The following is a 22,696-nucleotide window of genomic DNA, read 5'->3' as shown; positions in this document are numbered from 1 at the left end:
TTATTTGGGGGTCTTTGGAAAGTTTACAAAGAGATTTGGGGTGATTTCGAAAATAGTACAGTAAATGTTACTGTAAGGTAACTTCGCCTTTTTCACTTGTGCACATACAGTCATCGTCTCTCTCCCCTTGCAAATCGATCATGGTGCATTCCAACTTTTCCCTCTGCTTCGTCGTTGTCTTCCTGCAATTTTGTGTGATTCTGGTCCAAGGTAAACGAATCGAGAAAATATCAAAATTGTCGGTTAAAAATCGAGCCATTTGATCATTACGAAATTTGGAAATTTAGTTAATTCTTTATATTTACAGTGGCAGGTGGAAGTGGGGAAATCATTTATGAAAACGGCTACACAGTCACCACACTCATCAATGGTGACAAGTCTAACATCAAAGTCAATCCTCAGTCCATACTGCATCAATCTCCGCCGTCCGATCTCTTCATCATTCTCGACTCCGTTGCCAGCACTTTCTACACCGCATTGCTGCCTACAACCTCAACCTCCAACGGTTAAAAACTTTAATCTTTTCATCTAGTACTCCAACCACACTGTGTTTTTTTTACTGAATTTAGGGTTAGGAACAGTGCTACATTAAATTTTCTGTGAATTGTTTAACTACACTAAAGTTAGTGGGAATAACTTGTGTCTCAAACTAACAGAACGCTGTCCCAAACTCAAATGGCTGTTCCATGACATTCTGATCTCCTATCCAGTGTTTAACTATTGAATCATTAAATTATTCTTTGTACTTCAGCGCATTTTACGTTGCTGTTAGTGCAACAGTTATCCTTTAGTGCAGGACTTTCAGTTTTTGTTTTTATGTCTCTTTAGTTATTATACTACTAATATTCTAATTAAAGTACAAACAAAAACAGTAAAATATTATTTTCACACTTAATTTAAAGAATGGGTGGAAAATGGTTGTAACTTGTATGCTAAAATTTTGTATTTGGTAAGCTAGAGTTGGGTTAGAAACTTGGAGGTGGTTTTCAAAGAAACACATTTATTGTAGAAAGTGTCCCAAATTTGATGGTTTGATTCAAGATGGTACTTCAAGAAAGTGTTCTTATATGTTTGTGTGTTATGGGTAGGTTGGAATCGGAGGACGTGGTGCCGTATTTAGGGGGTCGTAAGTTAATACATGAAGTCCATGCTTCAAATTTTTAATTTACCTTATCTTTTATTGGTGAATACTAATAATGGAAGGGTGAAGGGTGTTTACGATATAATGAACTTTTCCTGGGATCTTTGTCTTGCAGAGACTGTGATGAAGAAGCTGGCAGGAAATGAAGAGTTTGGGTATGTGGATGGTGACTTGGCTTCAGCAAAGTTCAATAAGCCAAAGAGTTTTTCCGTTGATCTCAGCGGGAATTTATATGTTGCTGACCATCGTAACCATGCCATTCGGAAGATCACCAAATCAGGTGGATACATCAAGGACATGTTTAAGCAGACAATACATTCTTTTGCCTGCTTACAAACATACATCATTGTTTCAGTGTCAAGGAGACCAATGAAATCCTGAATCAGTTTAACTGGTTAAAGTAGGCTTGCCATATGCTCTTTTTTAAAAACATTTAGTGAAGCATATTCACAAACTTTTACTGATTTAAGGGATACTTTTATGTGATGCATTTATGTTTTTTATAATGCAACTGACAGGTTTTACTGATACACCTGTTGTTCCTTCTTATTCTCATACTACAAGAATCATTTGATTCTAAATAATCTATACACTTCATATCTGGCCTCGGCTGGAGAACAATAATCGTGTTCTTTACATGTCGTGTTTGATTCCTTTCTTATATTGTATATTGCAGGTGTGACCACAATCGCTGGAGGTTATTCACAAAAGTCTGGCCATGCAGATGGACCTGCTCGTGATGCATCATTTTCTGATGATTTTGAGTTGACCTTTATCTCTGAAATGTGTGCTTTGCTGATATCTGACCATGGCAACAGATTAGTTCGTCAAATAAGTTTGAGACCAGAAGATTGTAGCAGGCAGTCTGGCTCTGGTGAGAACTACCGTATTTTTGAGGTTCTTTGTTTAGTTTCATTATTCCTCTCCAGGTTCTTTGTTTAGTTTCATTATTCCTCTCCAGATTAGTTCGTCAAATAACTTAATACTTCCCCTACTGCTAAACATATGAGGAGTTTTAAGTTCTTTCGTGACATGACTGCATATATTACACATTATCATGTCTGTCTTAAGGTGCCATTTTTCTTTGCAGTTCTGGGAACCACCTCTGCCTGGCTTCTTGGTTTGGGACTCTGCAGCGTAATCAGCCTTGCTGTTGGCCTTGTGATCCGCCCTTATGTTATTCCATATGTAAGTCTGGCCGCGTATACATACAAGTGAGTTGTGTAATACCAATAACCACCATATTCTAACTATACTTTGTAGACAGGAAGGCGTCAGACGTCATCAGCTCCCCTGGACATGGACACATTGCCAAATGAGTCTGGAGAGACAAGTACCGATGCTCTGCTCAGACTTGAGAAGCGCAGTTGTTAAATCTACAGTATATTTGCGCGGTCTTCAGATCATTTTGCTCACCCTCTCGCACTTATCCCTCATGTTTAGGCGTATGCCATTAGAGTCTCGTCCTAGTTCTGGAAAAAAAGTTTCTTTGTTGGACATGGATGAAGTATGTAATAGCAGTAGCAGTAGTAGTAATACAATCATCTCACAGCAGGTGGCAGATCAACTGAAAGATCTGCTCACTTTTGACAAAGGGCTTTTGATGGCACCCGTGAATACAGATGAAATTGCGGAGCCAGAAAGCAAGCATGAGCACCAAACGATTGATGGTATGATTAAGGCAAATCTAGCTAGTTTTGAAGGTGAAGCTCTTAAAGTCTATTCCTCTGACAGCCGGTTGGGATTGGTGAGGCGAAGATGAAGTATATGTCATCCACGCTATGTCTCTACTTGGTTGTCGTATTAAGTATTGTAAGTGTGATATAACCATACACCGCTTGTTTCTATTGCAGCAGATGCTTAAAATGCATTATGGCAGCTCTATGCTTGTTTTGGTATCTTCCCTCTCTCTCTCTCTCTCTCTCTCTCTAACATTCCAAGAATATGGATAAAACTGAGATAAATCTAAATTGTGATCTGGCTAACAGATCCCAATAAATTGTAAACTGAGAACGTGCTCGGACCCTCAAATTGTAGTGACAGTCCACTGATCTAAATTAAACTAATGAAACTTCCAACAACATGAGATATTTTTTAACTCAAAGACATTCTTGCACAAATAATTGTATTAAGATGAATGTCTGTATCTGCCTAGTTCATTGTAGCTCACCACCGTATAATATTAATGTGACTCGATATAAATATTTAGCAACATTGGATCCGCTGACAAGTGACAACCCCAACTACTTCACTCTAAAAAACAGGGCTTAAATTAACTTGATCAACTGAGAAGTTTCTTTGGCTGCATAATTCAATAAATTCAATAAATAAAATAAAGTAGTAGTAGTAGTAGTAGTAGTAGTAGTAGTAGAAGGGAGTAGTATTTAGTTACTGAAGAAAATTTAATTAAATTCCACCCATTTTCACAGGACCGGTGAAGTTCTGTTTTCAAAGAGCTACAACAGAAATAGCCATTGTAAACTTTGCACTACCCTACTTGAATAAACAGATTCCACTCTCAAAGAAGGTGTACTAATACTGTAATCTTGCATCTAGCTATATTCCAGATTCCACAACCGAAACCTTTGGCAAGTAGTCTTGATCAAATCAAAGAACAGTAGCTTTGTATGCATAACTGATCAATGGTCATGATTGTAGCCAGGTCGAGACTGAATGTTTTGACGATCATAGTAAGAAACACCATGCTTTAGGGGCTTGATCACCACAGTTTCTCTCTTTTTGTCTTGCTCTTGTACTGCTCCAAAAAGTATCTCATTAGTTGTCTCAGGGCTTCGCTCGTAGTAGGTCTGAGCAGGTGATGCGTGATACTGATGAAGATGCTGTTGTGTCTTGGTTTGCTGCTGCTTCTGAAGATCGCCATCCCATCCAGAATAGAAGGCACGGCTTTGCCTAAGCTGCTGCATTTTCTCCGAGTCTTTAGTCATGAAGGCATACGTCTTCTTAGGAGTAGGAGCTCTGGTTTCAATGGAGGGAGGCTCGTCTTCATGTGGTATAACGTAGCTCTCCTGCACTGGCCAAGCATTTGAGTACTTGAACTGCTGTTCATACGGATATTGGCTCTGATGTTGAGTGTTCGGTTTTTTCTTCTTCAACATGGGAAACACTGCTCCTAGAATATCGGCAGCAGATTCCCCCGTTTGTGCCACCAGCCTCGCCAAAGATCCCAGAAAGCTTTCTTCTTGCTTTTCCTGCTCATCTTCAGATGGAATCAATGGTGGCCTCATCATAGATTTTAATGGCTTCTGAAACTCACTTTGGGGAAAACTCTCATTCATGCCATCTTGATCCTTCAAGAGCAAATAGCAACACACTGTTACCAAATATAGATAAGAAGCAGCAAATTCAAAACAAAGATCCATAATCACATTTTTCTTCTTTCTACACATTGCCAACAATCCGCACCACAAGAACAATTATATACTACTTTCTGGAGATGAAGTATGATGCAATAAGTGGATGACGACTCACATTTTCAGAAGACACAATCAAACCAACCCTGCGTTGAAGCAACGCCAGCATGTAACCAAAGAAGCCAGCTGCTACAAGCACAGCAATTCCTGCAAAAAAAGAAAACGGAGTTATAAGAGTTAGTACTATTTGTGAACTTAACGTAACTAAGATAATCATACGCAAATTTTACCTAGGGGGAAGCCACTCCCATACTGATAAGCACAATCATCAAAATTGAGTTGAATCTCCCTAATTGCCTTGTTTCCACGATCGATAACAAGGAGGGAGCAGCTGCTTCCAAGATACACCACATCAAAATCATTTGAAAACTTTGCATCCTCACTTGGTCCATCCACATGTCCACCTCCACGAACCCGTTTGCCCCCAGCAATTGTTGTGACCCCTGAAAAAAAAATTGACCACAGCAAAATCAAGAATGAGTGATGTTCTATTAGTGATTCAAGTACATACAAAAGGACTTAATAACACATCTGAATCGCTTATAGTTGATTTCATATATGTGAAGCCAGCAGTTAGATGCAGTGAGTGCTGAGGTATATCAAATCACCTGTATCACTTATCTTCCGGATCGCCATGTTATCTGTGTCAGCAATGTAGATATTGCCTCTGTCGTCAACGGTAAGCCCCTTCGGATGATTCATTCTTGCTTCCCTCAGTTTCCCATCCACATGTCCATAGTATCCGTCTCCCGACCCTGAAACCAGCCTCGGCCTACTATCTGATTTCACCAAAATTGCATAAGTTAGTCCTCATACCAACAAGGAAAAGCAGATCCCAATGATTAAAACTGCTAACAAGAGGAGCTCCAATAGCAATCAAGGACATCATACAGTTGATGTTTATGCAATTGATCAATCACAACTCTCAGTTTGTCTGTTGTCTTCCCGAATCAAGACACATAATTCACAAAAATGGAAGCAAATAAACGGAACTCACACAATGACAAGGATGAGCCGATCTTGTAGAGATTACTGTTAGCGGAATCCAAAATGAGAAGGTCGCCATCTGGCAAGACCTCGACGGAGTAGGGCTCAATTCCGAGCTTGCTTCCGTCAAACACGGTCTCCACATTGTATCCTCCCTCGAACTTCATCATGGGACGCCCCGAAATGGCTGCAAAACAGTAGAGTTTTTCAAAACAGTGTTGGAGGAAGGGAAAAGGAATCGAATCAGAATCCAATCCTTACCAGTTTTAGTAGTAGCCTTGAGCGATAGAGTCCATTTCATCAGCATCGAGAATGCGTTCGAGAAAGCCCCATTAACAATCCCTGTACCCAAAAAATGAAAGAATTTCAGCACAGATCAATTGAGAGAGAAAACTCGCACGCACAATGCGTGCACTTACTAGCGGGTGAGGAAGGAGCAGAAACGCAGCACACGCCGCCAAAGAGGAGAGAAAGAGTGAAAAGCAGCACAACAACATTTTTCCCCATTTTCAACACCATTTTTAGCAAAATGTGATGCAACCAGTTCAGAAACGGAGTGAGAAGCTCGGCATTTGCTGGAAATCAAACCCTAGCAGAGAAAAGGGTGCGGGGTGAAAGGTTTCTTTGTGGATTTTGAGATTCTTGACGCCAAAAAGGGAGGGTGGAGGAAAAAAAAGTATGGACTTTGTGAGACTGAGGGGCGAGTGCGTGAAGAGGAGAGAGAATGGGATGCAAAGAGACAAAAGAGAGAGACGGTTGTGAGGGCCACTGTGTCATGTGTTGCTTACTAATTTTGTTTAATTTTCAATCAATTCATAACATAATTTTACACCATCTACCTTTTTTCCAATACAATTTTACATCAATTCTGCTTTCCATATAAACTTTTGAAAAATTCTTTCCAGGCAGTAAGAGCATCCGCAATGGTAAATTCTCTCCCCTGCCACATAAGCAACACTCAAAAAACCCCTTGCCACATCAGATTTAGGCCAGCCATAGGCCATAAACATAAAGCCACCGCAATAAAAATAATTCAAAATACACTACATTTACGGAATTAAAATACGGAATTAAATTTACGACACATATACGGGAAAAATAATCCATTCCATTAAAAAAAAGTACAAATTTTTTTTAAAAAAAAATACATGATTCTTTTCAAAAAAAAAAGGGCTTCAACACACGGGCCCCGCCGATCTCTACTCCTCGTCGCCGTCTCCGTCGTCGTCGCCGCCCCCGCTGCCGCTGCCGCCACCCGTGGTATCTGAGCCCACGTCGGAACCCGCAAGCCGTGCCCTCGCGGCGGCTAAATCGGCACGCATGCTCTCGAGCATCTCCTGAAGAAACATCTTCTCCGTGGGGTCTGTGGCGGCCCTCCACTCCTGTAAGACCTTGTACATCCGATCCCGCGTATGGTTACGCGAATGGAGAGTGTACTCGAGTGGGGCGGTCGCGGGGCGATAGGGGGATCCCCGAGAAGGTGAACTCCTTATACTTCACTCCACGGGGAAGCTGACCCCGCGGCTATCCTCAAGGGCGTCCTCCTCGATCACGCCCACTCTTGAGCCGGCGGAGGGCGTTGGCGCGTCATGTTCGCAAAACGCGGCCCACCGCGGCCACAGTGCGGCTCCCCGCCCCGCCCCGGACCTCCTCGTTGCTTGAAGTCCTTCCCTGCATGGGCGGTCTCCTATAAGGCGGACTCCCGATCTTCGCCTCGCATGTTGACGACCAGTGGGTTGTTCGCAGCAAGCTGGTCGTCGCCACCTAACCAACCTCGCCGGAACGGGAGTATCCGGATCATCGAGATCGATCCCCATGTCATGCAACGACAGAAGGTCATCGCCATCGCCAGTGAACTGCGTCTCCGCTGGGGTCGAAGTGTGAGACGACGCCGTCAAAAAATCAAGAGACGGCCGATATACCGGTCCCCCCGGTGACCCCCGCCCACTTGTCGCTAGCCGACCATTGCGGATGCTCTAATAAAATTGTAGGAAAGTAAATTAAATTCATCATCCTCGTATATAATATAACGTTTGAAAACTCAAAAATACGTATCTTTAAATGTTATCTACAATTTTGACAATTCAAAACAAGAATGCGCAATAAATGTTTGTAATATACATTGTCAAAATTCATTAATAGCTTTCATTTTAAGCAACAAGAAAATGTTAACAATTATGTTGTGGGACACTAAATCCCATGGCCTATTATGAGGAATTTACTTTTAATCAATTATTATATTTTTAAATAATGATATTCAATATTCACCATCAATTGTTGGGAATGGACTTATTTCAGGGCCCCAGACAAGTTTGGAAAAAGGCAAGTAGGTCCACAATAGATTGGCCCATTAACTTTATTCTCTCACACTCATCAACACGCTAGTGGGCATTTTAGCCTTTATGCATTTATGAAAAATATGGTTTGAAAAATCTAATTTGACTATTTGAAAAAAGATTTACTACTACTAGGTAGGAGTAAGTACTAGGAATACTACTATTATAATTTATAGGAGTACAAATTTAAGGGAAATGCAAATCTAATTATCTATGTACGACCAACAATTAAAAGTGATCATGAAACATTGGACGCCAATCCTTAACATTATTATAATGATCTAACCACAGAGCAAATCATAGTATGACATCATAGTATGACAAAAAATAGGAGTTATATACTTCCATTTCTACCAAAATTAATTCATATCTATTTATAAAAAAATATATCACAGTATATTATCCATATACATATGCATATTTACAACTTATTAATATACAACTCATCACTTCAACCAATTTTCTCTCTTTTTATCCCATTCTTGAATCACTTTTTTTTCCCATATACTTTATTAATTGTGCATCAAAAGATGTATAGTCTAGACATCTAATAATATAAATAACTTTTGCAAAATAGAACATAATATATTGATATTGTATAATTAAAAAACATGTTTGGTAGGGGTGATAACTCATCTAGAGATAGAAATCCATGAATGCTCCTGTAATGAAGTTTAATTAATGTTCTTTTTTATTTCTGATTTTGTGTACGTCAAGAAGTCAATCATTTTTTGTAGAAAAAGATCTAGTATGGATAGTTCTATATTGTATATTTTGGTGTTATTTATCAAAAACCATGAACAAAATATCCACTATATAGATAGGTGTAATCACATGCAGGCCAGCTTTATGTGCATCTTATCTTATTGTCACGAAAACTAACATGATAAGATTTATAAAAGTGTAGTATAAAATATACCAACTATTATTCATCCATCTTGATAAACACGATAACGATGTAGACAATTCATTACACTTTTCTCAATTTTCCTGCTACTGCGGCTAGGCTAAAACATAAACAAAACGAAATGAGCTATGATTTTAAAAATTGTAATCCTTCAATATGGTTAATCACCTATATAACCAAATGAACAGTATGATAACAAAATAATTGAAAATTTCAAAAACTTCCAACAAAAAAAAGCATGCAGAAAAAGATATAAGCTGAAATCGTGATGAAATTAGGATTACATTTGAAGGAGCAATTTCAACTATATACAAAATAATGGTGGCATCTAAGCAATGAAGAGCAACCATTATCAACATCTGCATAGCACAACTACAACATGCTCTTCTACACTATAAAAGTATTTCACAACATCCCACGAGAAGATTTTACCTCAACGTTTCCACACCCTATTCAAAGTTAGAACCCATGTCAATTTTTCTTTTTTTTTTCTTTTTTCTTAACCTGGTCAGAACTCAGAAGTCCAAAAGCAAAAATATAGTACAAAACCTACCTTCGACTTCGGTCAGAAAATTCTATCGAATGCGACCTTGAACTGGGCACTATGCCGAGGATTCGGGTTAGAAGCTCTGGCAAGACCTCGAAGCATCCTCACAACATCTGCACTGTCATCAAGATAGTACTTAGCCTTGCTCGGCTTTTGCCCAACAGTGCAAGCGAATATCGCTGGAACTGCAGTGCCGGATGAATTAGAGACAGTGTTTGATATGCTCTCAAACATATCTTCATCCGATCTATCATCCCCGATACACATGACAAAATCTGGTGCCTTGCCATCAGCGGCCAACATTGAGAGCACCTTCTCAGCAACCAAACCTTTGGTCACTCCCTACAGATGAGAGATACATCAATATGAAAACTCATACCCATAAAGTCAGAGGGTTGAAGTATTTGTGAGTGAGAGAGAGAGACATACTTGCGGTTTAACTTCAACTATATGCAGACCCCTTTGGACAACGGCAGGTTCATTTGCAAGAACATTTTCCAAATGATCTAGGAGTTCCATGGCCTGGCAGGAACCGAAGTCAGGGTCAGCATCACTGTGATGCCAGACCAATGCGCTCTCTTTAACTTCCATAGAAGATCCATCAGTTGCCTCCATGTAATGTTTCATAATGGGTTCGACAATTCCTTTCCAATCAAGATCCGCAGCTAATGACTCCCACTCCGAGGTTTTGTTCCACCTGACAAAGGAAGGAAATAATGATGTTGAGTTGCATCAAAGGGCACACGAACATTCGATAAAACAGAAGTACAAGAACAAGATTATGTTCAATACCTTAGAAAGTACCCATGTTCAGCAGCCAGTCCCAAATTTTCACACGGAGCAAGCCACTCACTTAGTGGTTCCCTTCCTCTACCACTAACTATGAACACCGTGTTATTAGAATCATTGCTCAAAGCATTGAGCATATTCACCACTTCAGGACTGGGGAATTTAACCATGGAGGATTGAGAAACAACAGTACCATCATAGTCCAGAAATATTGCCCTTCTGTGAGTCCTTTTATAGGATGAAACAATGTGATCAACTGACAATTTCCTAAAACTTGGAGAAAGTGACACAACCCTGAAACCCAAGCCCAAGCCGATTCCCCAACAGCGCTTGTCGTAGTGATCCTTGCAAGCTCTCTCCAAGTCCTGCATGAAGCTGCGAGCCCAATAAGCGATATCATGAGAGCTAACATATCGATAGTGTTTCTCGTGCCGCAATTGCTTTTCTGCATCAGCCATAGTGATTGCCATGTTCATGGCCTCGGCAACAGCATCAATATCCCATGGATTAACCCTAATAGCTCCACTTAAAGAGGGCGAACAACCAATGAACTCCGACACAACAAGTGTGCTTGTCCGGGGAGAATCTGGTTTTGTACCAGTAACTTGATCCATTATAGAAGATCCCTGCCGGCAAACAATATATTTATATGGGACCAAGTTCATCCCATCCCTCACTGCATTAACTATGCAACATTCGGCAACAGCATAGTAGGCGGTCTTCTCATACCGAGGAGCATGACGATCAATTAAAATAACAGGTACATAATCTGAACAACCATATAGCTCATTAATTCTTTTAGCAGCATTGTATGTTTCCTTTTTTACTTCCTGAACATCTTTTCCAGAGCTCCTTGCAGGATTAACTATCTGAACCAACACAAGTTTACCTTGCAACTCTCGATGCTGCAGCAAGAGCTGTTCAAAAGCTAGTAACTTTAGACTGATTCCTTTGAATATATCCATGTCATCAACTCCAAGAATCACTTTCTTTCCATTGAACTGTTCTTGCAATTCTTTGACTTTATTGCACGTAGAACGCAGATTCAACACAGATTCCAGTCTCCCCATGTGAATACCTACTGGGAGGATTTTGATGTAGACTGTTCGACCAAAGTAATCCAGTCCAATATGCCCCCTCTTGGATGCATAGTCAAGGCCTAGCATTCTACCACAACAAGACAAGAAATGACGAGCATAGTCAAATGTGTGGAAACCTATTAAATCGGCATTTAGTAGTCCTTTCAGAATTTCATCTCTAACAGGCAATGTTCTGTAAATCTCTGATGAAGGAAATGGACTGTGAAGAAAAAAGCCAAGCTTGACACGGTTATAGCGCTTCCTTAAAAAAGTAGGCAGCACCATGAGATGGTAATCATGGATCCAAATGAAATCATCCTCTGGATTGGCTATTTCCATGACTTTATCAGCAAATTTCTTATTTGCAGACACATAGGCCTGCCACAGTTGTCTATCAAATCGATCTCCATGATCTGGGCACATAGGCAGCATGTAATGAAAAAGAGGCCAGAGCTGTTGCTTACAAAAACCGTAATAGAATTTTTTCTGGATATCAGGAGGAAGAAAAGTGGGTACACAATTGAATTCATCTAGAAGACTCTGTGCAATTTCCTCCTGTTCATTGGCCTCTATTTCGATCTTTAGAGATCCAACATATATAACTTCAGTCTCAGGCGAAAACCCATCCTTTATTTGTAAATATAGTGAATCTTCATCCCAACTAAATCGCCATTTACCAGTCGCATTATCCTTTTGAGCTATCAATGGCAACATATTTGTCACGATAATTTTCCTCTCACGGGAAACAGCTGACGCGCTATCCGATTCTACATCACTGTTCCCATTTCCATCACCTATAATTCCAGGAATAGTCATCACTCTTGGAAGGCTTCTGGGAGTTGGAGGAACTTCCGCCAATTCTCCAGAAGCCAAGTCAAAGAAATTTCCACATGATCTTGAGGCCATGGAACTTCCCAGAGAAGAGTCCCCACGAACTTGTTCCTTAGAAACTGCAATTATAGAAGTCAATGAAAAGGCTGCCATAACTTTTCTATCAACAAGTCTACATCACATAACAGAGCAGTTTAGATACTAAACATAAGTACACTTCTACACTTTGGTTAACATAAGTTCTTCAGTACTAACTTTGTAAGACAAAAGTTGAACGAGAAACAAAGTAGTGGGAATAAAAAGAGAAAAGGGGGATTCAAAAATGCTCCATTTCTCCGCTAATTAAATAGATACTCTAGTCTGCAAGTATCACATCAATCTAGTTGATCAAATAAAAATGACAATCTAGAACAAAAAACTAGTGAAGTAGGTCTATTGCATAAGAAAGACAAATAAGATAATAACAAACCAAACTTTAGAGGAAAGTACAAAATTACAAATGCATAGAAAAAACATTGAAATGTTGTTGCATTAATTAATGTCCAAATTAAATAGCATTGGCTGATCAAAGCATGCCTAGGCGATAAAAATATTCTACCAAAATCAACAAGCTGATGTCTAACAGAAAAATGTGGCTAACTGAGTAGACACAAAACTGTTTATACATATGTGCTCCATACGTCCCAATGAAAATGTCTCAGTTTTTTAGCATGTCCCAAGTCCCAACAAAGATGTCACACTTCCATATTTGGGAAAAGTAAACATCATTAATACATCCAACTAAATTTTTTTCTATTCATTATTACTTCATTTACATTTTTCTCTCTTCATTAATACATTCAACAAAGTTTACTATCACCACATAACACACTAAATAAAACCTCCTAAAGCCTCATACTACAATCCAAAAAAGTGGGACATCTTAGTTGGAATGGAGGGAATAATAAACAAGAAAGAGATACATTTACAGATCATGCACAACAAAATTGATACTTCTGACAAAAGTTTATAGATAATACATGATGCACTAATATTAGTTGCAGTCTTCGGATGACTGAACAGCAGAAGCCCTATACATAGATTTTTAGTTGCGGAACCAAACTCGAGCCGAACAGCAGTCACAAATCGCAAGAGCCATCACTGTGCAGTTATAACTATACTAATGGAGTAGGAGTACATAACTGGGGCAAATATAAAACTTTTGAAACATAGATTTATTCAAAAGATGTTGTAACTTGTACGGATATATCCAACCAAGTTTCCAAAGAAGAGCATTTAGAGAAAGATGAGAGAGATATAAGAACACATCCACCGCAAAATATGCTTGTATAAAATGAATGACTGCTAAATTCATAGCTAATCAAGAAAATTTTGATAGAATGGCTCTCGTGCGATAAACATATTCTAGAAACCACTGGCAAAGACACCCAAGAAAAAAGAAAAAAAGAAACAAAAAACAAATTTATTCACCTTAGCCCAAAAAAGGAGATTTCTTCCCAAAGAGCGTTCTCACGATACTCGGAAATTCAACTCCTGTAGGCAGGAAAATAAAGATGAAACCACATCACTATAAAATAATACTATAAAAGTTAGTTGAACAATACAAGATTAAGAAAAGCAGATCAAATAGCAAAAACCACACCAAACTCGAATAATTCACGTAGCAACTTGAAAATACAAAAATCAGAAGTAAATGAGAAGAAGTCTCGACATATTCCACGATTTGTAACTAACACACAGAACAGAAATCCAAAAGTCAAAAGAATAAGAAAAAAAAAACAAGAAAAGAAAGAAGACGCGGAATCGCTCACCTTCGATCACAACAATAAGCCGTCGACGCCAGCGCCGATGAACCTTCCGGAATTTGTCCGTGGTTGAATAGAGGAGAAGAGAATTGAAGAATCACCGAACAAATTTGATAGAAAGAAGAAATTGAGAAATTAGTATTCGGCCAGATGGATATAGTTTTGAGAGAGAGAGAGAGAGATAGAAAGAGAAAGAAAGATAAAGATAAGGATATAGTTTTAGAGAGAGAAAATAATAAATGCGGCAAGATGGATAAATGTAACAACTGGCAGAAATGTCGAGAAAAAGAAAAATGGAAATGAAGTGGAAATGCCGCAAGAAGAAATGGATAAAGACGAGTAGACTACTATAGTCCGGATGTGTGATCTAAAACCTAGGCTACTTCTCAGCCCACTATTCTCTATTTCCACCTTTACCCCTACTTCCTCCTTATATTTACCACAATTATCTTATTCATTTTTCATTTATTTTATGGTCAGAGCCATTAAAAAAAAAGTAAGAAAGAATAAATGACATAACAGATAAAATAGGTTAAATGTTAGTACTATATACTCCTGAAAATTGATTCAATTATGATAAAACTTTCTAAAATGAAAAAAAAAACAACTTAGCTATGATGAAACTTTCTAAAATAAGAAAAGGGGGAAAGCATTTTTTTTCTATAGAGGAGCGCAAAATATTCAAAAATAAAAAATCTGACCTTAACTAAATTAAAACTTAAAATTTGCTTCAAATTTTCATTTCGGGTCATTTATTTCTTTTTAAATATTTCAAATATTTGGATTAAACTGGATCTGATATTTTAAAATTTGTAATGCAAAATTTGAAATACATTTACTGCTTAAACCAATTCAGTTGATTAAAAAAAGTCTTAATGGTGGACACCAAGAATTTAATACAAATTTAGTAAATAAAGAAATTGATTGAAGTGTCATTACTAGAAAATAGAACTCACCTCATCAGAGATTAAAAACTTATAACAGATAAATATAAACTACTTTTTATCATTATCCAAAATTGAATAATAAGACTATTTTTGTGACCGGGTTAGTATATTTACTATAATGAATATAATATAATAATTATTATTATTATTATTTGTTGTTGTCGCTGCTAAAAATCTAACAAATACTAGTATAAAACATTTGTGTTGAAAAAAGCTGAAGGAATTTGATAATTTGATTTCAATTTTTGGTTTTTAGTATTGAAATTTTGAATGTCATATACTTATATGTAATTTTGAAATTTTTGGACCAGATTTCGTAGCTCGAGTTTCAGATATCGGGCATTTCGATTAGATCACATTCATTTTTAATAAAATTTTGGATTTTCTGATCAAATTGGATTGGACTAAAATCCAATCCAAAATTCAAATACTCATCCTATTTTTTTATTCAAAATCAAATTTATATGAGGTGATTAACATCTTAATCCCTTTTAAGTTTTAACTATGCCAAAAAATGCTAATTCATTTTATTTTTCCTATCCCTTCTTACATTCTTTTATCAAGAAATTTCATACTTATCTTTTTTTTAAGTGATGCATCTTATTCTAACACAAAATTTAAGAAAATAGTATTTATCAAATTAAATTAAATAGAAAAAATAAGATATACAAAAGTATTAGAGCGAATATAAATTATTTTTACACGAGGTTTTTATAATAAGGAATACACATCACTTTGGGACGCAGAGAGTATTAGCAAGCGCAAGAACTATTTGCTAATACTCTACTTATTTCTTGAACGAGTGTTGTAATACCATCTCTAACGGTATATTAAAACTTAAATTGAGATATGTAGTTAGCTCTAATAGTATTCCAAAATCTTTAGGTTATACTAAATCAAAACCAAATATATTTTCAAATTTTGTGATTAAAAAAGGCATAATTTAGAGAATATTATTTTAAGTTTGAGTTTAATATAAATGGTTGGAGATGCTCTAAGTCGGAAAAAATATAGTGGTATTAAGTTATAGTGAAGGGTTATTAAGAGTCTGCAAAATTCTAGTCGTGGTGATATATTGAATACTTTATTCTTAGTTTGAATACAATTGCAAGGAATTCATTAGAGAATAGAATACGGTCATTTTCAAACAGATAAAGACGATCAAAATTACTTTTTTTTTGTTTTATCTTATTGCGATAAGAGAAATCCTGAACAGATCATAATACAAAAATGGCCGTATGCAAAGTAGTGTATTTCATTTTGGCCCATTGTTTATCGGAGAAGGCGTGCAAGTTGCAACTTGGTGGCCTTGAAGCATTTTAATTGGATATTCCAAGTCAAATGTAGATATGCAAATCACTAGTGCTTATTTAATTTGGTAAAAGATTAAGACAAATAGTTCCCTAAAGAATAAAGTTAGTACACCACCACCTGTAGCCTGCATTTTTTGACTAATCACGAGTGAGATCTAATATATACACGTACACTATATTAAATACACATATTTAAAATTCGTTAGAAAAAATAATCAAAGAGACATTCTAAAGTTTGTTTTGGTGAAGTGGAATGTGAAACATAATCATTAGTAACTGACTTAATCTAGAATCCATTAAATTCACAAGAAATGTTGCATATAATCATTAAACCTAAACTTAAGGCCATTCTTTAAACTTTTGTACAGATCAAGGAATACTGTATTCGTATTTCTTTTAACAGGACTATATGTTAATGCTAATTGAATATGACTTTTGGTCCTACATAAGTCCATCTTTTATTTGTTTCACAGTTGTTGATCGGTAAATTTCTATCCAACATTAATTAAACCTAGTCTAACTTATTCCAAAGTTTAAGTGAGAGTCAATCACACGGCAAACTAATACTAGTATATTGATTATATAAAAATTATAGTCATATTAATAATATTAGGATTGTTGTAATTCTCCGATGGTTGTGATGAAGAAAAGGAGGTCTAAATCTAAATTTGTTGCCTTCAATTAAATGCACTTTATCCACTTATCCATTTCTCCTTCATCTACTGCAATTATTGCATCTTACTACCACTCTTTATTTTCAACCTATATTAATATACCTAGAAACATATAGACACGTGCAAAATTATACTATCAACAACAATGATATAAATATGGATCTGCCTGCCTTTCATCTGCTTCACTCGGTTGATATAAATATATTACTCCCGTCTCACAAAGATTGTCCTACTTTGATCGGGCACGGGTTTTAAGAAATGTAATAGAAAGTGAGTTGAAAAAGTTAGTAAAATGTGTGTCCTACTTTTATATATTAGTTTTATAATAAAATGTGAGTAGGAATGAGTTAGTGGAATATAAGGTTCACTACCAAAAATGGTAAAAAGTGAAATGGGACAAACTTTGTGGGATGGACCGAAATGGAAAAATGGGATAATCTTTGTGGGGCGGAGGGAGTACATGCAATAGACGTTAGGGCATCCACAGTGGGACGCCCTAAGCGACACCCTATGCACCGCCACATCAGCATTTTATCCTCCTCCCATTCCACCTGCAGTGGGGCGGACTATAGCCCGCCCTAAACGACGCCCTAAACATTTTACTTCTATTTTGTATTTATATTTTTAGGTTTGCAAATGTAAATAAAAATAAACATATAAAAACAACAAAATTAAAGGGAAATTCTAAATTTACTTAATTAAAAAAATATACCAATTAAGAAATTAAAAAAAAAAAGCACTAAATACAAAAAAAAAGGAGGCTAGTCTAGAGTAGTCCCAACTTGCGGCTGAGGCCATCGATCATCCGCTGGATGCCTTCGATTTGAGCCGGATTGGTCGCTTGCATGAGGGCGGTGTGCGCGTCCAACAACGTCCTGTAGTTGGAGGAGGCCGCCAAATCCGAGTAGGCATGGGCCGCAGTCGAAGTCGCGGACGGCGTCGAACTCGGGGTCGGCGACGGGGCCTGGTCCGCGGCGGAGGAGGATGTGGCCTTACCCTTGCCTTTGGCAGCCTTGACGCCGGGGGACACCGGGAGGACATCGGTGTGCCGGAACTCTCATCCTTGAACACCGGATCGTTGAGGTCCATTGGAGACGTGCCGCTATCGCTACTTGTATAATCTGCGAAGGTGCGCTTCAACGCCCTCCTCCTCGCCGCCGTCGATGGGGGAATCACACCACCAACGAACTTCTGCTTGTCCCTCAAGAGCGCCCAGCACTGGTAGTGCTTGAAATCGCCATACAATGAAATGTACGACTGCATCGTCCGCACCATTGCGGATGCCCTTATTCTATGTTGTATATAGGCCTACAAATTTGTGTACCTGGACCTGAAATTTCAAAAATATCATATCCAATACCTGACTCGTATGTGAATTCAGATATTTTAATATCCAATGCGGATACCCGAACCCAACTAATCGGATACCTATAAACCCGAATTATTATATTTTAAATTTATCTATTCTATAAATTATATTGTGATGAGAGTAGAAATTATTAAAGGTTTAAACTTCAATTTTTATGCTTTAGCTTTCTCTAGATTATGATTCTATGACATTAAACAAATAGACATTACTTAATTTTAAAATAAAAAAAAATCGCATAATTGAAACTCAAAAGAGATTAAAATAATTTTTTATAATTTTAAATAAACATGTAAACAAAATGGAGAAAGCATAACTATATATTGAAAAGATAACAAGTAAGAATATAAATAATACAACATGATATTTAAATAAAACAGAACATATCTCTAAATAATACTAGAACAATAAAATGTCAAAGCAACCCTAAATCGGATTACGGTATACTAAAAACATTCATAATCTAAATGTGATTAAAAATTATTATGAAGTAGAAAGAGATTAAAAAGTAAATGACAATTATTCACATACTCTTCTCTTCCATAGTATAAGATAATTTCCTTTTTAAGACGATACAAGATTTTATATGTATTGTTTAACTTGTCAAATTGTGAACGAGTAAATTAGAGAAGATAGGAGTATTTTGATTTTTAACAATCCCTTCGCATATTTTGTAGTGGTAGTGGTATATTTTATTTATTTTTTGTTTTGCACATCTACCCATTTTATATGATTATTATATCAATTATCATGCTCCATGTTACAACTTGTAGAATAATGGAGTATATATGGAGTACAATAAAAAAATTAAATGATAACAATATTTATTTTATACTATATTTTATTTTTCTGAATGAACTTTTACGATTCTTTATTGTACACAGATTTGCCATATTATGAAATTACTGGTATACAAAAGAGTAAACTTTGAATGTTTGTACAAATTGCCAAATTTATGAATATTTTATACTCATATAGGTTGGGATTGTTCAGTCTCTCAAATTTGATCTCACGCACAAACTATAAATTCCTCAGTAATTACCCCCTATAAAATGACAATATCAAGTTACTATCAGAACACAAAACAAATAAAAACAAAATACACGACACATAAGTACGATTTATTATTCAAAAAAATGAGGTTTTTCATTTGTATTTTGGTTTGAAAATTCTTGTTTCTATCATATATCTGCTTTCGAGATATTTTTTCAATAATAAATATAATAATTACACTATGTCATTGTATTGTTGTCACATTGATTGAATACTAATTTGTCATGTGGTAAATTGGGAGCAGTACTGATCCTTTCAAGCTAATCAAGAACTGTACGATTTTAGATGGATCGATGCTAATTAATTATGAGAGGATTTATTTCTCTCTCTCAAAAAGAAGAAGAAAAATCAAGAAGGCTAACATTGTAGTAGTAGTAGTATTTTATTACGAGTAAAATAATTAGGCAAAAGAAAAAAGAAGTAGCAGAAGCATAAATAACGGTAATATAAGGTCTGTAGCGGCGACAAGTTTGTTCAAATCGGACAATTATGAGTCTTCCGACAAGGATATTTTCGGATTCACAATTTCCATTTTCCTCATCCACCCACCGTCGACGTCCTGCCGACGGGCCCACATCGACGCCGACGTACCAATTAGCGCACAACACGTCTTCCAAAAATGGTATCCAACTGTCTACGTCAGAAGATGGACACGTGAGAAGCACGTGGTCGCATGGGGCCGACTTTATCCGAAAGGCCGTATTTATCGGACAGGCTATGGCGTGTGGGCTGCTCTTTCACCACCCCTCTATTTTGACCCCACACCTTTTGATTTTTCCATTTTCTTTCTTTTCTCCTACCCACTCAAACAAGAATGTTCCAAATTCCAACCGCATCTTCAAGCAACATTTAGTGGCTATTAGGTGGATATATATATAATGGGGGTATGAATTCAGATTCAAATTTTGATCAATCTTATTCTTAGTACTCCGTGTATAAGTAAGACGGTTTTCATGCAAATTGTTACTCTCTGTCACTGAAAATATGAACATTTGATTCGGCGTGAATTTTGACGTATAATTGATAAAGTAAGAGAGCTATAAATAAATGGTAGTATAAGGAGTGTTAAAAGAGTGGACTCCATATTATTTATACCGTAGAATAATGATATGAGTTGTAAATAAAGTGTTTTAACTACTTAAAAATTAGAAAATCCATACTCCATTCGTCTCATATTCCTTTTTGGGATGTCCCAACTAAGTTGAGTCATTTATTTTTTAAACAAAAAACAAAACATTCAATCAATCGTACTTTACTACATCACCTACTTTACTCTCTATTTACCTTTCCTACTTTATGACTACTACATATTTTTCAACACAATTTCATAATCTTCATATCCAATTGACTGACTTAGTTGAGACAGAGGGGGTACTTTTCAAGAACGGACTGATAAAGAAATACAGTAGTTCATAGTACTTTTCAGAGACAGAGAAGGTATTTTAATTTGGTAAAGTATTTTTAGCTGGTATTTTTAATTACACCATGAAAAAAAGAGTATGTCAAAAAACTTCATTCTATTTTGGATAATCACCTCAAGACTTCTTAAGGGGATGAGTGACTCATTTCTATATGGTACTAGAACGATTCAGGTCAATGTGGATCTCTTTGTTCCGGTATAGAAGTCTGATCTTTGGTGTGCATTCTGATCCACACATGCGAGGAACTTGGTTTCTTGAATTCCTTGATTTGTAATGTCTATTATATTCATCATCGACTCACTTAAACTTTGAAAAATGAAACGTCATATGAGGAGAAAGACTTACTTTAACTTCAAAATTTGAAACCTTATATAGGGAGAAAAAGTTTTCAAAGTAGTAAAATTTAATTTTATTCCACCACATGGAGCAAGATTTAACTAGCACATAACAAATTATACCCGCTAAAAGAAATTTATTGTTTGCTAGATACAATTAATAACACAAACTCATATACATTGCTGTTAAAAATGGCATTATGTTTGATCACTTGAAGTACTTATATTGTGCTTAGAATGACGTTAAACTCAAGTAACAAATCTTGTACTATTCTTTTACATTATTGCATTAATTGTGAGTGGGAGATAAGAGAGGAATGAGAATAATTGATGCGTATGATCTTTGAAATAAGTGTGTGTGGTGTGTGTTTACGAAGTTGCAGTGCATATGGACATATTGATACAGCATGGATATTGTAAAACATAATGACTCGTTACATTCATTGTTCCACTTGCAAAGTCTTTATTACCAATCTCACAGATTCTCGTGACCCACAAATGATCTTCAATCTTAAATTTGCAAGTCCTAAATTATTTCCACAGCCAATTTGCAGCCTTTATTGGGTAACTTTGAAAGCTTATTCTCTTCCACAATTGGACAATTACCTTCCGAGTCAAATAAATGCTCAATTACAGTAGTAGGAGTATTATCCTATATTATAGTATCAATTTCATTTTATACTCTATAATAAGTGGGTGTTTCTATAGTACTATATACAGAGCAGGATATGCCTCTTACCATTTATTTTGTGAAAATAGTAGTATCAAATAAAAATCGTTCTATCCTTTTGTGAAAATAGTAGTATCCTTTATTTTGAGTGGAAAATTATCATTGATCCAATCAAATTTTGCAAACCTTTGTCTAGGATTTTGACATTTTTCGGCTTCCTCGGATTCCATTTTGTCATGCTTTTAGTCTTTGTATGTATGCTAGGATTTTCCTTTTGTGTTAGAGAAAAGTGCTAAGAATGGAGAATGATATTTGTAGACTGGCTTTATGTGAAAATTCTTTTGGTACTAAATTACAATCATACTACTACAAATAATTTGATCTCGTTTTTCCGATTTGTGGAGGGGATCCTGTGAGATTTGAATCCAAATTTTTTTCTAATTACATTGAAAGTTGACTATATATGTCCAGGTTCTTGTATTTCTATTTCGTTAGGTTATTGTGGGTAATACTTTTATTAAAATTATGAGGCACGTGAATTAATATTGATTAAATAAAGTATATGGGAACAAGATACCCAAAACGAAAACACAATAATCCGCCATTTATTTATATTTGGAATGGGATAAATGCTGGATCCGAGTATATGCTGACTTGTTACCTGTAAACTAGCTGGCAATTCATGCCATAGCTTTTATTTGTGCCTAAAATTTTAATAGTCCAAACATATTATGTGGTACGTAATTATAAAAATTAGAAGGAAAATATATATATGCAAAAGAAATTGTGACTGGTTGGGCACACAATATATGCAATTAGGGATGTCAATCAGGCTAACCCGTTCGGGTTCGGGCCAACCCACTCGGGTTGCCGGGTTATTTGGGTGCGGGCTATTCGGGTTATGGATTTTTCAAGTTATAATTTTTCAACCCTAACCCTAAACTTCCGGGTTTTGGGCTAACCCATCGGGCTATTCTGGCCTAAAAGCTTTCGAAAATAATATCTTGTATCGAAATTTTCTTCTATAAAATAATTTTAAATTTTAGATACATTTTTTCTTTTTA

The 22,696-nt window shown here is 36.5% G+C and overlaps 3 protein-coding genes across 5 annotated transcripts; 1 reads left to right on the top strand and 2 right to left on the bottom strand.

The window, feature by feature from the left end:
- Positions 1 to 21: 21 nt before the first annotated feature.
- On the top strand, positions 22 to 3,039 carry LOC125205396. Of its 2 annotated transcripts, none has more exons than XM_048104292.1 (6): positions 22 to 210; positions 308 to 505; positions 1,257 to 1,421; positions 1,818 to 2,015; positions 2,232 to 2,329; positions 2,405 to 2,647. In XM_048104292.1, exons 1-6 carry the CDS (start codon positions 141 to 143, stop codon positions 2,513 to 2,515), a joined length of 840 nt encoding a protein of 279 aa, XP_047960249.1. In that variant the 5' UTR covers positions 22 to 140; the 3' UTR covers positions 2,516 to 2,647. The 2 variants fall into 2 exon arrangements, with proteins under 2 accessions (XP_047960249.1, XP_047960248.1); XM_048104291.1 differs by having other exon boundaries at positions 23 to 210; positions 2,409 to 3,039.
- A 485-nt stretch (positions 3,040 to 3,524) lies between these two features.
- LOC125208430 lies at positions 3,525 to 6,310 on the bottom strand. The gene is made up of 7 exons (XM_048108039.1): positions 5,979 to 6,310; positions 5,821 to 5,901; positions 5,570 to 5,746; positions 5,181 to 5,351; positions 4,803 to 5,015; positions 4,631 to 4,719; positions 3,525 to 4,449 (listed from the first exon to the last, which is right to left on the bottom strand). The coding sequence occupies exons 1-7, from the start codon at positions 6,076 to 6,078 to the stop codon at positions 3,781 to 3,783; spliced, it is 1,500 nt and encodes a 499-aa protein (XP_047963996.1). The 5' UTR covers positions 6,079 to 6,310; the 3' UTR covers positions 3,525 to 3,780.
- Positions 6,311 to 9,041: 2,731 nt separating this feature from the next.
- Positions 9,042 to 14,070, bottom strand: LOC125207828 (probable alpha,alpha-trehalose-phosphate synthase [UDP-forming] 8). 2 transcript variants are annotated; one of them, XM_048107328.1, is made up of 6 exons: positions 13,860 to 14,070; positions 13,519 to 13,581; positions 10,142 to 12,167; positions 9,779 to 10,046; positions 9,356 to 9,691; positions 9,042 to 9,251 (listed from the first exon to the last, which is right to left on the bottom strand). In XM_048107328.1, the coding sequence occupies exons 3-5, from the start codon at positions 12,121 to 12,123 to the stop codon at positions 9,368 to 9,370; spliced, it is 2,574 nt and encodes an 857-aa protein (XP_047963285.1). In that variant the 5' UTR covers positions 12,124 to 12,167; positions 13,519 to 13,581; positions 13,860 to 14,070; the 3' UTR covers positions 9,042 to 9,251; positions 9,356 to 9,367. The 2 variants fall into 2 exon arrangements, with proteins under 2 accessions (XP_047963285.1, XP_047963284.1); XM_048107327.1 differs by having other exon boundaries at positions 9,042 to 9,691.
- Between the last annotated feature and the right edge of the window lie 8,626 nt (positions 14,071 to 22,696).

The sequence above is a fragment of the Salvia hispanica genome, chromosome 2 (assembly GCF_023119035.1).
Source record: "Salvia hispanica cultivar TCC Black 2014 chromosome 2, UniMelb_Shisp_WGS_1.0, whole genome shotgun sequence".
NCBI classification, from domain to species: Eukaryota; Viridiplantae; Streptophyta; class Magnoliopsida; order Lamiales; family Lamiaceae; genus Salvia; species Salvia hispanica.
This window is presented reverse-complemented; position numbering and strand designations above follow the sequence as displayed.